Below are 17469 nucleotides of genomic sequence, written 5' to 3'. Positions count from 1 at the left end.
GGGCGGGGCGTACGCGCGTTGATTGGTCTGGACGCTGACTCATCCCGCCCCGCTCACCTATCCCTGCTAGAGACTGGGGGCGGGGCTTACTATCCTGTGAGGAAAAAATCCGCCTTGGAAAGTGTCCCCGGCTCGGCCGCCATGCTCTGGACGATCGCCGCTCAGAGAGACGTGGAAAGACTTCCGAAAATGGCGCCGGCGCGGGAGACGGAGGAGGCGGGGCTCTAGTGTCTCAGAACATGCCTCTCCCGGCATGCACTGCGGCTTTGCCAGAGATGAGGCCTGGATGCAGTTGTTATATTGGTTGCTAGGAGACGAGGGGCTGAACTGCTCTGCTTTGCTGGCATCCGGGGTCCTGTGAGGAGACATTGATGGTGAGGAGGGTCCAGCACGACGCCTAGAGCGCCCGGAGTGGGAGGACGTTGTAATCCATTGCTGGCTGCCATGTTTATGGTGGTTTCAGGTTGCTAGGGGTTACAGGAAACTGAGGCCTCTGGTTGCTAGGGGTTACAGGAAATAGTGGTTTCAGGTTGCTAGGGATTACAGGAAAGAGAAGACTCAGGTTGCTAGGGTTTACAGAAAATGGGGGCTTCAGGTTCCTAGGGATTACAGGGAATGGAGGCTTCAGGTTGCTAGGGATTACCGGGAATGGAGGTCTCAGGTTCCTAGGTGTTACAGGGAATGAAGGTCTCAGGTTCCTAGGGATTACCGGGAATGGAGGTCTCAGGTTCCTAGGTGTTACAGGGAATGAAGGTCTCAGGTTCCTAGGGGTTACAGGGAATGGAGGTCTCAGGTTCCTAGGGGTTACAGGAAATGGAGGCTTCAGGTTGCTAGGGATTACCGGGAATGGAGGTCTCAGGTTCCTAGGTGTTACAGGGAATGAAGGTCTCAGGTTCCTAGGGGTTACAGGGAATGAAGGTCTCAGGTTCCTAGGGGTTACAGGGAATGAAGGTCTCAGGTTCCTAGGGGTTACAGGGAATGGAGGTCTCAGGTTCCTAGGGGTTACAGGAAATGGAGGCTTCAGGTTGCTAGGGATTACAGGGAATGGAGGTCTCAGGTTCCTAGGGATTACCGGGAATGGAGGTCTCAGGTTCCTAGGGATTACAGGGAATGAAGGTCTCAGGTTCCTAGGGATTACAGGGAATGAAGGTCTCAGGTTCCTAGGGGTTACAGGGAATGAAGGTCTCAGGTTCCTAGGGGTTACAGGAAATGGAGGCCTCAGGTTCCTAGGGGTTACAGGAAATGGAGGCCTCAGGTTCCTAGGGGTTACAGGAAATGGAGGCTTCAGGTTGCTAGGGATTACAGGGAATGGAGGTCTCAGGTTCCTAGGGATTACCGGGAATGGAGGTCTCAGGTTCCTAGGGATTACCGGGAATGGAGGTCTCAGGTTCCTAGGGATTACCGGGAATGGAGGTCTCAGGTTCCTAGGGGTTACAGGAAATGGAGGCCTCAGGTTCCTAGGGGTTACAGGGAATGGAGGTCTCAGGTTCCTAGGGGTTACAGGAAATGGAGGCTTCAGGTTGCTAGGGATTACAGGGAATGGAGGTCTCAGGTTCCTAGGGATTACCGGGAATGGAGGTCTCAGGTTCCTAGGGGTTACAGGAAATAGAGGCCTCAGGTTCCTAGGGGTTACAGGGAATGGAAGTCTCAGGTTCCTAGGGATTACAGGGAATGGAGGTCTCAGGTTCCTAGGGGTTACAGGGAATGGAGGTCTCAGGTTCCTAGGGGTTACAGGAAATAGAGGCCTCAGGTTCCTAGGGGTTACAGGAAATGGAGGCTTCAGGTTCCTAGGGATTACAGGGAATGGAGGTCTCATGTTCCTAGGGATTACAGGGAATGGAAGTCTCAGGTTCCTAGGGGTTACAGGGAATGGAGGTCTCAGGTTCCTAGGGGTTACAGGGAATGGAAGTCTCAGGTTCCTAGGGGTTACAGGGAATGGAGGTCTCAGGTTCCTAGGGGTTACAGGAAATAGAGGTCTCAGGTTCCTAGGGATTACCAGGAATGGAGATCTCAGGTTCCTAGGGGTTACAGGGAATGGAGGTCTCAGGTTCCTAAGGGTTACAGGGAATGGAGGTCTCAGGTTCCTAGGGGTTACAGGAAATAGAGGTCTCAGGTTCCTAGGGATTACCAGGAATGGAGATCTCAGGTTCCTAGGGATTACAGGGAATGGAGGTCTCAGGTTCCTAGGGGTTACAGGGAATGGAGGTCTCAGGTTCCTAGGGGTTACAGGGAATGGAGGTCTCAGGTTCCTAGGGATTACAGGGAATGGAGGTCTCAGGTTCCTAGGGATTACAGGGAATGGAGGTGTCAGGTTCCTAGGGGTTACAGGGAATGGAGGTCTCAGGTTGCTAGGGGTTACAGGGAATGGAGGTCTCAGGTTCCTAGGGATTACAGGGAATGGAGGCCTCAGGTTCCTAGGGGTTACAGGGAATGGAAGTCTCAGGTTCCTAGGGATTACAGGGAATGGAAGTCTCAGGTTCCTAGGGGTTACAGGAAATAGAGGCCCCAGGGTACTAGGGGTTACAGGGAATGGAGGTCTCAGGTATCTAGGGGTTACAGGGAATGGAGGTCTCAGGTTCCTAGGGGTTACAGGAAATAGAGGCCTCAGGTTCCTAGGGGTTACAGGAAATAGAGGCCTCAGGTTCCTAGGGGTTACAGGAAATAGAGGCCTCAGGTTCCTAGGGGTTACAGGAAATAGAGGCCTCAGGTTCCTAGGGGTTACAGGAAATAGAGGCCTCAGGTTCCTAGGGGTTACAGGAAATAGAGGCCTCAGGTTCCTAGGGATTACAGGAAATAGAGGCCTCAGGTTCCTAGGGGTTACAGGAAATGGAGGCTTCAGGTTCCTAGGGATTACAGGGAATGGAGGTCTCAGGTTCCTAGGGGTTACAGGAAATAGAGGCCTCAGGTTCCTAGGGGTTACAGGGAATGGAGGTCTCAGGTTCCTAGGGGTTACAGGGAATGGAGGTCTCAGGTTCCTAGGGGTTACAGGAAATAGAGGCCTCAGGTTCCTAGGGGTTACAGGGAATGGAGGTCTCAGGTTCCTAGGGGTTACAGGAAATAGAGGCCTCAGGTTCCTAGGGGTTACAGGAAATGGAGGCTTCAGGTTCCTAGGGATTACAGGGAATGGAGGTCTCAGATTCCTAGGGATTACAGGAAATAGAGGCCTCAGGTTCCCAGGGATTACAGGGAATGGAGGTCTCAGGTTCCTAGGGGTTACAGGAAATAGAGGCCTCAGGTTCCGAGGGGTTACAGGGAATGGAGGTCTCAGGTTCCGAGGGGTTACAGGGAATGGAGGTCTCAGGTTCCTAGGGGTTACAGGGAATGGAGGTCTCAGGTTCCTAGGGGTTACAGGAAATAGAGGCCTCAGGTTCCTAGGGGTTACAGGGAATGGAGGTCTCAGGTTCCTAGGGGTTACAGGAAATAGAGGCCTCAGGTTCCTAGGGGTTACAGGAAATGGAGGCTTCAGGTTCCTAGGGATTACAGGGAATGGAGGTCTCAGATTCCTAGGGATTACAGGAAATAGAGGCCTCAGGTTCCTAGGGATTACAGGGAATGGAGGTCTCAGGTTCCTAGGGGTTACAGGAAATAGAGGCCTCAGGTTCCGAGGGGTTACAGGGAATGGAGGTCTCAGGTTCCCAGGGGTTACAGGAAATAGTGACTTCAGGTTCCAAGGGGTTACAGTAGGCATGGGCAAACTTGGCCCTCCAGCTATTAAGGAACTACAAGTCCCACAATGCATTGCAGGAGTCTTACAGCCACAGTCATGACTCATAAAGGCAAATGCATTGTGGGACTTGTAGTTCCTTAACAGCTGGAGGGCCAAGTTTGTCTATGCCTGGGTTACAGGAAATAGAGGCCACCGGTTGTTAGGGATTACAGGAAATAGAGGCCTCATGTTGTTAGGAAAAACAAAAGTTTGCTTTCCTAAAACAGAAAGAATTTGCGATAATTCAGGTTGGAGTGAGCTTGAGATGTCTCCCAGTGCATCACTGCTGAAGATATGCAAATTAACCATTGTACCCTTAGAAGCTAAACACACCTCCAGAACCGCTGGAATGCAATGATGTGTCAGCTTGTTAATATGTACAGATTTACAAGCCCTACTCCATAGAGCCAAATTAATCCATGCCATGCACTGATGAGGATCTTACACACTCCAATGAGTTCTGGGTCACCACGAGCTTGCTGGTTAGTCTGTGCCTCATGTTGTTAGGGGTTAAAGAAAATGGAGGCCTCAGGTTGTTAGGGGTTAAAGGAAATGGAGGCCACAGGTTCCTAGGTGCTACAGGAAATAGAGCCCTCAGGTTCCTAGGGGTTACAGGAAATAGAGGTCTCAGATTCCAAGGGGTTACAGGAAATAGATGCCTCAGGTTGCTAAGGGTTAAAGGAAACGGAGGCCTGTAGTTTCTGAGGGTTATGGGAAATGCAGGCCATTGTTTTCTCGGGGTTGCATGTAATGGAGGGATTGCGTGAGACTGTAATTGATTAGGGTTGCAGGCAATATCTTAGTTTAGCCTGTGATATGTATACACCAGAGGAGATGATTATGTTTGCTCACTGGGTTTTCCAACATATGTTTTCATACATATTTTTATGTACAGAGGAGACAACATGAGCGGGAAGACCGCTGAGACTGTGGACCCCCGGGTGCTGGAGCTGGCATCGCAACTTACCGAAAGCAGCAGTAATTCGGTGCCCGTCTTGCTGCTGAAACTAAAGGGTGAGTCCCTGGCTGCATTGTCTGCCCCCAACTACCTTCCATTAAAGTTTTCACTTAAAACTTTTTATTTTTTTTTATCATCCGAGTAAGATGTTTGTGGAGGTTTGCCGTATATTTGCAGCGCGACACACAATTGGGTTGATTTTAGTTTTGAGATTACAAGAAACATTACGTCATTCAGAATACTTGGACTGAGTTTTTTTTTCTAACCTTTTCTGCTCTTAAAGAGAAACTCAGACCAAGAATTGAACTTTATCCCAATCAGTAGCTGATACCCCCTTTTACATGAGAAATCTATTCATTTTCACAAACAGACCATCAGGGGGCGCTGTATGGCTGATATTGTGGTGAAACCCCTCCCACAGGAAACTCTGAGTACCTACTCCTGGCAGTTTCCTGTCTATGAACCCTGTTGCATTGTGGGAAATAGCTGTTTACAGCTGTTTCCAACTGCCAAAAAAGCATACAACAGCTACATCACCTGCCAGCAGTAAAAATGTCACCATGTAATAAATGTCAGAATGTAAATAAGGTATTTGAAAGGTTTTTACAATGGGCAAACACTGACTAAATCATTTATACATAATTATTGTAAAAATGAAGCACTTTTTTCATTACATTATTTTCACTGGAGTTCCTCTTTAAGGTGGCAACAGTTTGCTGCTCTCACAAGGGTCATATCAGAATATAATGGGAACTGATGCAAGTTTAGTGAAATAGAGTTTGTTTATTACAGTAAGGGCTGGTTCGCACCAAGAGTGCTTCTGAACAAGTGATTGGCTAATGTCTTTCTATAGACTAGTTCATGCAGATCCTGCAGCATTTTGGAGGCGGTTGTCACCTTAAAGAGAACCAGAGATGAAGCAACCTCATGTATTTTACCTTATAAATCAGTGGGAACATGACAGTAAACACCTAATCTGCTCTTTGTTACATTGTTCTCTGTTTAATTTGCCTGTTATCACCTCTAAGATAAGAATCCCGACTAAGCAGTCGGTCTGGCTTTGCTACAGAATAATTATAGCTGAGACTGTGTTCTTTGCTGTCTTCAAGTCCAAGCCTGCCCCCTGCTGGCTTTGCTCAGGAATCATTATAGCTGAGTCATTATAGCAAAGCCAGACTCAATGCTCAGTCCGGGATTCTTATCTCAGCTAGATAACAGACACTTTTAGCAGTGAGGATGGAACAGAGAGCATGGTAAATGTTTTCTCTAATGTTCCTACTGATTTGTATGGTAAAATACACAAGGGTGCTTCGTCTCTGGTTCACTTTAATGTAAAGTATGAAGCCCTGTAACCAGCATGCAGCCAGTAGAATCACAGCATATAATCTGCCTGCTCATTCTGGGCCATGGACTCCCCATACACACACTCAACAGCGGTCTTTTATGCAGCATTATTGTTGAACAACTTTTGTTGTAAAACAAGTTGCTATTGTTCAAACAGCTGATAAGACTGATAAGAAGTCAACCCAACAGTTGGATTTGCTTATCAACTGTTTGAACAAATAAAAGTGTATGGGGCTTATAGTATTTGATGCAGAGCATCAACACAGAAGCCAGGCAACCAACATGGTTTATTAAAGAGGATGAACATGGCAGCCTCCGTATTCCTCATACTTAAAGGGAACCAGAGACGAAGCACCCTTGTGTATTTTACCATGTATATCAGTGGGAACATTAGAGAAAACACCTACCCTGCTCTCTGTTTCATACTCACTGCTAAAAGTGTCTGTTATCAGCTGTGATAAGAATCCTGGACTGAGCATTCAGTCTGGCTTTGCAGGGAATAATTATAGCTGAGTCATTATAGCAGAGCCACAAGGGGGCAGGCTTGGGCTTGAAAAGACACCAGAGAAGACTGACTCGGCTATAATCTTTCCATAGCAAAGCTAGACTGAGTGCTCAGTCGGGGATTCTTATCAGAGGTGATAACAGTCAGATTAAACAGAGAACAATGTAACAAAGAGCAGATTAGGGGCTGACTGTCATGTTCCCACTGATTTATCATGTACAATACATGAGGGTGCTTCATCTCTGATTCTCTTTAAAGTGGATTCGAGATGAACTTTTACTCATTGCATAATTGTGTTCCTTTCTTATTGTTTACAGGGAATTCCTCAAGCCAAATACTTTTTGTTTTAATACTCTAATTCCCTATAAACTAAACAAGCCTTGCCCACAGTTTTTCAGAGAGCCTTGGCAGTAGCAAGGGCTCATGGGAGCTCAGTCTGGGCAGGAGGAGGGGGAGGTATTACTAGCCAGAGATTTCAGAGGAGGAGGGGGGATTAGGTTTTTTTCACAGAAGATGCAGATAAGCCTGCCTCTGTGTAATGTTTACACACAACATGGCTGCTGTCATTGTATCACAGCAGGAAGAAATAATCATATTCTATTAAAGCAGTTTGCAGCTATATTTTGCTGTGTAAACTATCTAAAATTTAGATAAGATATATAGACAAGTTACTTGATATATTTAGTTTTTCATCTCGGATTCGCTTTAAGGCTCTCATGTTCCCAAGGGGCAGAACAATCTGCTGAGATGATCCGGCAAGCCGGATCTCTCGGCAACACATGGGGAGGGCCAGCAGTGCCATACACATGCTAGAATCTCTTCAGAGGTGGTCTTTAATAGCTGCCTCAGCGCGGTTAAAGGGTTCCCAAAGTGAGAGGGATATGGAGGCTGTCATATTTATTTCCTGTTAAACAATACCGGTTGCCTGGCAGCCCTGCTGACCACTTTGGCTGCAGTAGTGTCTGAATCGTACACCTGAAACAAGCATGCCGCTAATTCAGTCACGCCGCATTCAGAGCACCTGATCTGCATGCTTATTCAGGGGCTATGGCTAAATGTATTAGAAGCAGAGGGTCAGCAGGACAACCAGGCAACTGGTATTGCTTAAAAGGAAATAAATATATATCAGCCTCCATATACCTCTCACTTCAAGAGTGCTTTTGTGTGTATGAACGCCAGTCTCCATATGATGAGGACTTTGTTGAGTTCATCATATTGTCAGATTTCTCAGTTTTGTGATAAAGCAGGCATAGCACTGCATGTGACATATTATGAGAGAAGATAAGGTTCTTGCAAATAACTCGTTTTTTACCGCATAGTGATTCTGAAAAGTAGAAGTGAGAATGCAGGTAAGAAAGTTCAAGTTGTTTTTTTTTTTTGCCTGTTTCTGCAGAGATTTTACAGAGTGCAGCTGCTGGAAGCAGAGAATTGCACAAGATTAAAGAGGACCTGTATAACTATGGACTGGTCCAGTATTGTGTCCTGGTTCTGAAACAAGACTACAGCCGTGTGGAGGGAGGATGGGCGACCGCAGCCAGCCTTGCTGATCTATTAAGGTAGTGCACTACATGTAAACCAATGTATCAGTATTAACAATGAGGCAGGTTTATTAACATCAGTGCAAGGAAAATTAGAGCAAAGCTGGTGAGAACGGGAGCCAGTGTCCGGATCAAGGATTCTGATTGGATGCTCTGAGATGGATTCTGATTGGATGCTCTGAGATGGATTCTGATTGGATGCTCTGAGATGGATTCTGATTGGATGCTCTGAGATGGATTCTGATTGGATGCTCTGAGAAGGATTCTGATTGGATGCTCTGAGATGGATTCTGATTGGATGCTCTGAGATGGATTCTGATTGGATGCTCTGAGATGGATTCTGATTGGATGCTCTGAGATGGATTCTGATTGAATGCTCTGAGACGGATTCTGATTGGATGCTCTGAGACGGATTCTGATTGGATGCTCTGAGATGGATTCTGATTGGATGCTCTGAGACGGATTCTGATTGGATGCTCTGAGACGGATTCTGATTGGATGCTCTGAGACGGATTCTGATTGGATGCTCTGAGATGGATTCTGATTGGATGCTCTGAGATGGATTCTTAATGGATGCTCTGAGATGGATTCTGATTGGATCTGGCTATCTAAATGAGGAAGGTTGCACATTTGGCTATCTAAACGGGGGAAGGGGGGGGGCAAATATGGCTATCTATATGGGGAAAGGGGCACATCTGACTTCACCCATGACCACAACCATATTCTAATGCGTGGCTACGCCCATTTTGTCCAAGGGGCACAAAAACTGTGTTTTTCCCTGGGTGCTGAAAACTCTAGCTACGCCTCTGCGTGAGCCCCCTGAATTGCAGAGTATAAAGCGAGGGAGTCTGGTCTCAGTGGGCTGCGACATGACAGTCCGTGGAGATCTATGCTGGCCCCCTAAAGTGCAGAGTGTAGTGCGGAAGAGATCAGCGATGGACTCAGCGGTGCTTATAGGGCTGGAGGAAGCACCGGGTAAGTACCAAATCTTTCTTTACTGACGTCCCAGGTTTACTTTAAAGTGGCAACACGTTACAGTTTTTTTTTTATTTCTAGTTTGATTCAACTATTGCAACCTTTTTTTTTTTTTTTTTTTTTTTTTTTTTTTTCTCAAATGAAAAATTAGACTCATGGAACTGATATAACACCATATTCAATTTTGACACATTCACAACAAAAATGATCGAATAAAACATAAATTGGATTGAAAGTAAAATTATTGTGGATTATTATTCCTCCATAACAATTACAAAAGCACACAGCCAGATCAACAAACAAGTGGGTAAAGAATCAGCAAATAAACATCCTGGAGTCGCCCTTCCCTGTCTTCAACTGCATCCAGGACAACATATTTTAATTACAGTAGATGCACATTCTGTTATTAACTTATCAATAATATTTATTGCTTTTTTTTAATTATTATTATTACCTAAATCTTAATAAAGGCTCCTTCTATGACCTGTTCCTGACTAGTCAAACACTACAGCTTACTACTGTGTTCACTAATCAACTCCAAATGTACTGATCTCAAACACATGGCATTTCTTCCAATGATCAAATCCTTCCATTCTAATATTTGGTTTTCTTTTAACACAAATAATGTTTCTTTCTTCTTGAATGTAGCTGTACAATTTCTTTGGTTGAAAGAATTCCATACAACCTAAAGGTGGCCACACACCATACATTTTTTAAATATCTGTTCAATTTAAGAATTGTAATCCAATTTTTCTGACTGATGTAACATTTCAAAAATATGACCAATGTACCACACACCTATGTTCAATTTTGTTAAAAATGATTGGAAACTCTGCCAAAATTGCTAGGGTAAGTATATTAATAAACTGACAATCTAACATGCACCATACAATCTTTAGAAAGAAAAATATCTGGCTTTCCAGATCGATAAAAATAGAAGAAAACAGGAAATCCGATCGGATTTTTCAGTTGAAGGAAAAAAGTTTTCGCTTTTTTTTTTTTTTCCCGGGAGATCCGATAGTTTTTATCGAATTGCCGTAAAATCGGATCACTTTATTGTATTGTGTGTGTGTGGCCACCTTAACACACACCTTTCAATCTTTAAAGAAATTGATCTGATTTTTCCACCCTTCCCTATCGACAATTATTAAGAAAAATTGCAAGTTGTTGAACAAATAGGGGGAAAAAAAACTTTTTTTTTTCATACAAGCGATTGTTTTTGTTGAACTGGCATAAAATCTAATGTTTTAGTTGTAATGTGTGTGGCCCCCTTTAATTCTCGCTGCTCTCTTTGCACAGTACCTGCTGTGTGGGTCTGAATCCGAAGAGCGACCCAGAAGAGTTTTATGCCAAGCTGCTGCCCTCTGCTGTCCTGAACATGCTGGTGCTGGGGAGGCGCTTGCAGGCCCGATATGGGCGCTCAGTCAAGGTGAGGATTCCATTTGGAGCAGAACATTTAATATACTCCTCATCAGTGCAGCACACTGCAGCTCCGGTGTCCTAATACCCGCTAATTCCGCTGTTTGCATGGGTTCCCCTGAGTTGCACCTCTCTGCCTCCCATTTGTGGGTCCGGCTGGGATGGGGTAGGAGCAGAGCATTCTCTGTCCAAAAATGCCAAGCACCACGATTAATGCCAGTTCAATGCCCATGTGTGATCTAGACCTAAGTTGAGATTGGTGTGAGAGAGCATACCATGTCTGCATAGCATATTAGACAACAGCTGCCAGAAATATATAAAATAATTCAATGTAATAACAGACTATTGCCCTGACTATACTGTAAGCTGTATTGCTGTAAAGCAAACCTGAAATGAAAATGTAAAAGTCAAAATAAACATACACACATCATACTTACCTCCTCCTGTGTAGTCTACTCCACAATCTCTTTCTCCTCTCCCACATTCTGTGTGTCCTCTGTGATCGATGGAATTCTCTGTCCTCCATTTTAAAAATAGGGGGGGGGGGGGGGGAGAAAGAAATTTATTAAAAAATAAACACCATAAATATTTGTAAAAAAACGAATAAACCCTGTGGGAGGGGGATCAGACCCCACCAACAGGAAGCTCTTTTGTTGGGGAGAAAAGGGGGGGGGGGGGGTAATCACTTGTGTGCTGTGTTGTGCAGCCATGCAGCTTGGCGCTAAAGCTGCAGTGGCCCATTTGACAAAAAATGGCCTGGTCTTTAGAGGGAGTAAAGCCTGTGGTTAAATAATTGTACTCCGTTCAGGTACACTTTAAGCTTTGCATGGCATCAGTAGGTAGGATCTTATTTCTGGCTATGACAAGAGAAATTGTTATAAAGGACCACTATAGCGAAAAAAGTAAGCAGTTAAAATCTTACAGAACCGTCAGGTTTTGGACTAGTCCATCTCCTCATGGGGGTTTCTCAGGGTTTTTGTTGTTTTCAATGACGTTTCCTGAGTGGCAGTTCCTCAGTCTAACTGACAAAATAATAAGATGCCAGCCAGCCTCCCTCCTCACTTGCAGACTATTTTGACAATCAGATTTAGCAACTGCCATTCAGGAAATGCTTTAGAAAATAAAGAAAACCCTGAGAATCCCCCATGAGAAGATGGACTTACCCAGGGGTCTGCAACCTTTAAGAATTAAAGAGCCACTTGGACCCATTTCCGAAAAGAGAAAAAAAACTGGGAGCCGCAAAACCATTAGGTGAAAAAGAGCCGCTTGCGGCTCCGGAGCCGCGGGTTGCCGACCCCTGGACTAACCCAAAACCTGTTGGTTCTGTCATATTTTAACTGCTTACTTTTTTCGCTGGAGTGGTTCTTTAAAGATGAGAGTTCCTATCCCTATCAGTTGCATGGCACAATGTGTGTTATATTGTCTGTACTGCCTTGTGACGGGATTTGTGTTTACATGGAGCAGGATGAAGAGAGGGTGGAGCTGCTGCGCTGTTTCCGGCAGGTGATGGACGCAATGTGCTGGCTGTTCAGTGGCCACGTACAGCTGACACAGAATGGTGAGACTTGTGGTATAAAGTGATGATTTCTGGTGCTCACACACTGGGTGCTGCAGGGTGACTGTGACTTCTTGTGTGTCCTTGCAGTGTTCAGACAGGAGCATTTTCTGCAGCTGCTGATGACGGATGATGTAGAGACAGAGAGCGTGGCGATGTCTGTGCTCCAGAATATCCTGAGAGCGAACAGGTAAGTGTCATCAACCCAGAGGCAGAAGCACAAATCATACTAAATGTCATGGCTGAGCCCTTACAATGCCTGAACAGTAGCAGCCTAGCTCTGGCCTGGATATGGAAATGTTTGGATAACTTACAGTCACAATTAACTTTTATAGTGCTGTCCTCTCTCCCCCCCCCTAAGAGATGCAGAGCCTGCAGGAAAGCTGTGGGTGCCTCAGTGGCCTGTCAGAAATACCGGTACCGATCCTTCAATGATGTCACTTCCTGTAGGGTGGAAAGCCATACTGCTCAGTGCTTTGGAAAGGTCCGCCAGTACTCTGCTTCCCTGCAGGCTCTTCATGTGTGCTCACCCACTGATTTCCCTGATCCCCACTCTGCATACATCCTGCTGTCCCCCTACCTCGGCTCCAACACTTGATTTAAAGCGGACCATAAGTCAGCTGAGCCATTTAAATGAGCCTTGGTTCCTCTATCTCCTGTCCTTACTGGGACACTGGTATGCTCTGGAGCTGTCTGAAGTTGCAGCTGACCTGTAGCCTCTGTAGGACATTGGCACAGTTCTCTAGTGCCTGCATATCTTGTGTGGGCAACTGTACCCCTACCACCTGGAGGAGATTGGAGAACACCATGCTGCTTTTACTAATGACATGTCATAATGTCAAAAAGCATCTATATTCAAACACCTAAGGACTGCATTATTACACATTTATACAGAGGCCCCTCACATCTTCCTCCAGATCACTGCTGCTGCCCAGGACCCTTTGACAGTTCGTGGCTGCGCTCCTGTCTGCGAACAAGCACACATGCCTGCGCAGTAGCACAGAGACGCTCGTGCATGGCTGCTGCTCAGTGCAGCTGTGCTCCTGTCTGTGAACAAGCACACATGCCTGCGCAGTAGCACAGAGACGCTCGTGCATGGCTGCTGCTCAGTGTGGCTGTGCTCCTGTCCGTGAACAAGCGCCCATGACTGCACAGTAGCACAGAGACGCTCGTGCATGGCTGCTGCTCAGTGCAGCTGTGCTCCTGTCTGTGAACAAACGCACATGCCTGCACAGTAGCACAGAGACGCTCGTGCATGGCTGCTACTCAGTGCAGCTGTGCTCCTGTCTGTGAACAAGCACACATGCCTGCGCAGTAGCATGGAGACGCTCGTGCATGGCTGTTGCTCAGTGCAGCTGTGCTCCTGTCTGTGAACAAGCACACATGCCTGCGCAGTAGCACGGAGACGCTTGTGCATGGCTGCTGCTCAGTGCAGCTGAGGTCCTGTCCATGAACAAGCACATATGCCTGCGCAGTAGCACAGACCTGCTCGTGCATGGCTGCTGCTCAGTGCGGCTTTGCTCCTGTCCGTGAACAAGCGCCCATGACTGCACAGTAGCACAGAGACGTCCGTGCATGGCTGCTGCTCAGTGCAGCTGTGCTCCTGTTTGAACAAGCACACATGCCTACGCAGTCGCACAGAGATGCCTGTGCATAGCTGCTGCTCAGTGCAGCCACGCTCATACATGGACGGACCAGGAACGAGTTCTGGTGGTCCATAGAATAGCTGTAGGCAGTCTAGCATTAGTCCGGAGGCGGTAGGACCACGGTCACCTAGCACGGCACTGCCTACAGGAAATAGCAGAAGGGAGTAGAGAGTAATGCAAGTAGATTCTGAATTAGTCTTATTAGTGCTGCTGTGTGCTTCATTTTTTGGTTTATTAGGGCTGTAATGTGATTGGGGGCTTTACTGGCCAGTAGGGTCTTATAGTGTGAAGCGTGCCTGTTTTTTTTTTTGGCTGCCAGAGGCGGAATAGTTTGGCTATTCTATAGAACTCTGGCTAGCAGTAGTGATTGAGGCGGTTAGTCTAGCCGGAGTTTGTCTAGCGGCAGTTATTGTGGCAATTAGTCCTGATGGCGTTTGGCTATTGGGGGGGGGGGGGGGGGGGGCAGCGGTCCTGCAGTGACAATGACACCCCAGAATGCACCGTGACCCCCTGATCTTCTATGTTGCAGTGCTCTGCTGAGTCAGGTGCCAGAGGATATGCTGCACCCCATATTGGATGAACTTGTCTACAAGCTTTCGGCTTCGTCCAATCCCGTCACAGGGAGCTCTGCTACTCGATGTCTGCTGCTGATGCTGGAGGCCAGCCCCAGTACTGTGAGGATGGTGGGAGCCAGATATAAAGGTAACTCGCACAATTCTACACAAACTTCACAGAATTCTGCAGCGTAAACTAGCAACACTATATCATCTTCATCTATTGCTTTTTCTAAACAAGAAAAATGTATTTTAATGAGAACTATACAAGTCATAAAGTTTTTCTGTACGTTGTGCATATACTTGCCACACTACTTTCTGGATGTTACAACCTCCTGTTTCAGGCTTTACAGTGATGTCCAATACATTCCCTGTTGCGTCACTGATTTTGTCAGGGTAATAGGTGGGGCCAGGGCTAAAGAGTGACATCAGAGTGCTTTAATGTGGTCTGGGTAATAGCAGACCTCACAACCGTCCCGATTTGCCCGGGACTGCCACTGGCTCAGAGGTCTGCCCCACTGTCTCGAGTAATGCATCCTGTGTCTCGGCAAGCGCGCTCCCGCTCTAAGGGCCAGGGCAGTTTCTAGGCTAAATTGCACCCAGGGCGAGGGTGTAAAAATCGTGCAGAATAGGTTAGCCAGGTATAGTTGCTCCCAGCATAGTTAGCCAGCTATAGTTTCCCCCCAGTATAGGTAGCCAGGTATAGTTGCTCCCAGCATAGTTAGCCAGCTATAGGTTCCCCCAGTATAGGTAGCCAGGTATAGTTGCCCCCAGTATAGGTTAGCTAGGTAGGTTCCTCCACTATAGATGGCCAGTATAGTTGCCCCCAGTATAGGCTAGATAGGTCAGTGCCTCCAGTACAGGTTAGGTAGGTACCCCGAGTAAAGGTTAGATAGGTAGGTGCCCGCAGTATAGGTTAGCTAGGTAGGTGCCCCGAGTATACATTAGCTAGGTAGGTGCCTCCAATATAGATAGCCAGTATAGTTGCCTCCAGTGTAGGTTAGATAGGTAGGTGCCTGCAGTATAGGATAGGTAGGTGTCCGCAGTATAGGTTAGATAGGTAGGTGCCTCAAGTATAGGTTAAATAGGTAGGTGCCCGCAGTATAGGTTAGATAGGTAGGTGCCTCCAGCAGCGGGGGGAGCGGGCACAGCTTAGTTACAGCTCACCTCACTCACGCCATCCCCCGCAGCCTCTATCTTCTTTCTGTTCCAGTCTGTCACATTGGTAAGTGCATGATATCACAGGGAGCGCTGTTACCAATGCCATGGATGTCGGGGAAAGGAAGAAGATGGAGGCTGCATGCAGGGACTGCGGCAGTTGAGTTGTAACTAAGCTGTGCCCGCTACCTCCGCCGCTGCCCCCTCCCTTCTGCCATTAAATCCGGCGCCTCGGGCGATTGCACGCTTCGCACGCCCAAAGAAACATCCGTGTGCCAGGCAATGAAGAGTATTATGTATGCGGAAGCCGCGCATATCTCACCTGCTCCGCCGGAGTCCACTGATGTGCGACCTTCCTTTACCGCTCAGCTTTCCCTCTAGTGTCTTCCTGCACTGCGTGTAATCTCACGATGCAGGCATATATGCTGATGCTAGGGGAGAGCTGAGCAGTGATAGAAGGACTGGCATCAGTGGACTCCGGCGGAGCAGGTGAGATATGAATGGCTTCCGCATGAGTAAGACTCTGCATTGCCTGGCACTCAGCTGGGGAAACACACAGGACAGGCACAGGATGGGGAACACCACCAAAGAAATGTAAAACATAGGGGCTGCACAAACGGATTAGCAGCTAGTTTTGCAAATGAACTGTGATAGTCACATAATGGTGAGGTTAAGTAACAGAGATCTCCGGCACTACTACTGCTGCAATTGCTTTATTCCACTGTGATATGCGTCAATACAACATTCTTGTACATATGGGATACCTGAGGAGGAGCAGGCGGAGGGTGCAGGGCACATAATGGCGATACTGCAGCTTTTAGATATACTTTTTTTTTTGTGTGTGTATTTATGAGGTTTTAGATTGAAGATTGCATATCTAGAAGCCGCAGCAACTGCTGCTGGAAGTGTAGTGCAATGGGGCTAGAATGATATTAGTATATTGAAAAAACTATTTTAAAGTATGTGCAAGTTGTGTTAAAGTGAACTTAATCCATGGAAAAGTCAGGGATGTGTATGGGGGATTTCCTAGAGTCCCTCTTTAACTATTTACTCACTTTAAAACTTCAGTTTGCCTTTGTCTGCAGCTGGGGTGTATGTAGCTTGAAAGGGAACCTAAACTGAGAGGGATATGGATGTTTCCTGTTAAATAATACCAGTTGCCTGACAGTCCTGCTCCTCTCTTTGGCTGCAGTAGTAGCAGAATTACACACCTGAAACAAGCATGCAGCTAATCCAGTCTCGACTTCAGTCAGAGCATCTGATCTGCTGCATGCTTGTTCAGGGGCGGTGGCTGAAAGTATTAGAGGCAGAGGATCAGCAGGAGAGTCAGGCAACTGGTATTTTAAAAGGAAGAATCCATATCCTTCTCAGTTTAATTTCCCTTTAAGATGAGCTTACCTCCCTACCATCTACGTAGCTGTGTTGCTGGAGGGGTAACCTGCTGCCCTCATCCTCACTTGGTGTATGTGTGTGTGCGCCCCCCCCCCCCCCCCCCCCCCACTCCTCCCTTGTGTCAGCACTCTGCAATGTCCGGCACAGGATTGCAGGAATGGGAACTCAGCAGAGAAATCTGTGCAGTCAGCAGCTGCCGCTGAACATTCTGGCCTGGCACACTCTGTGTTGGTAGGAGGATGAATCGCTCTGTGTTTGTTGCAGGCAGTCTGCAGATTAGGTGGGCTGTGCTCTGCAGGGGAACACACTGATTCGGATCATATCCATTCTGGCCTGGCACACTCTGTTGGTGGGAGGATGAGCTCTGTGTTTGTTGCAGGCAGTCTGCAGATTCGGTGGGCTGTCCTCTGCAGGGAACACACTGATATGGATCATATACATCACAGGAACACAGGAAGTGTGCTGCAGATGGCTGTGCAGCTCCAGCCGAACTACAAGATCCAGCATGTGCAGCCAGCGCAGATCTCATAGCTGCTGCAGTGCAGAATGATGTCACTAGACATAGGAATGTAAATGAGGACAGGAGGTTTTATAGCTGTCTGTGTCTTTGCATATATCTCCCATTCACCTGCATGGTCCCATAACAGTCACTTTAAGAGGAACTGTCGCGAAAATCTTAAAATTTAAAACGCATACAATTAAGAAGTAGGTTTATTCCA

The 17469-nt window shown here is 46.9% G+C and overlaps 1 protein-coding gene across 3 annotated transcripts in view; it reads left to right on the top strand.

Moving 5' to 3' along the window:
• Positions 1–59: 59 nt before the first annotated feature.
• IQCB1 (IQ motif containing B1) overlaps positions 60–17469 on the top strand; it is a 108538-nt gene continuing 91128 nt past the window's right edge. For all 3 annotated transcript variants that reach the window (XR_011022895.1, XR_011022894.1, XM_068246208.1), the window contains exons 1-7: positions 60–374; positions 4602–4720; positions 7907–8069; positions 10326–10455; positions 11910–12003; positions 12091–12190; positions 14176–14348. Coding sequence is in view for 1 of the 3 variants with exons in the window: in XM_068246208.1 (XP_068102309.1) it covers positions 4612–4720; positions 7907–8069; positions 10326–10455; positions 11910–12003; positions 12091–12190; positions 14176–14348 (769 nt within the window). In the remaining 2 variants the exon portion in view is untranslated. The remainder of the gene's footprint in view (positions 375–4601; positions 4721–7906; positions 8070–10325; positions 10456–11909; positions 12004–12090; positions 12191–14175; positions 14349–17469) is intronic.

This window comes from Hyperolius riggenbachi, chromosome 7 (assembly GCF_040937935.1).
Source record: "Hyperolius riggenbachi isolate aHypRig1 chromosome 7, aHypRig1.pri, whole genome shotgun sequence".
In the NCBI taxonomy this organism is placed as follows: domain Eukaryota; kingdom Metazoa; phylum Chordata; class Amphibia; order Anura; family Hyperoliidae; genus Hyperolius; species Hyperolius riggenbachi.
This window is presented reverse-complemented; position numbering and strand designations above follow the sequence as displayed.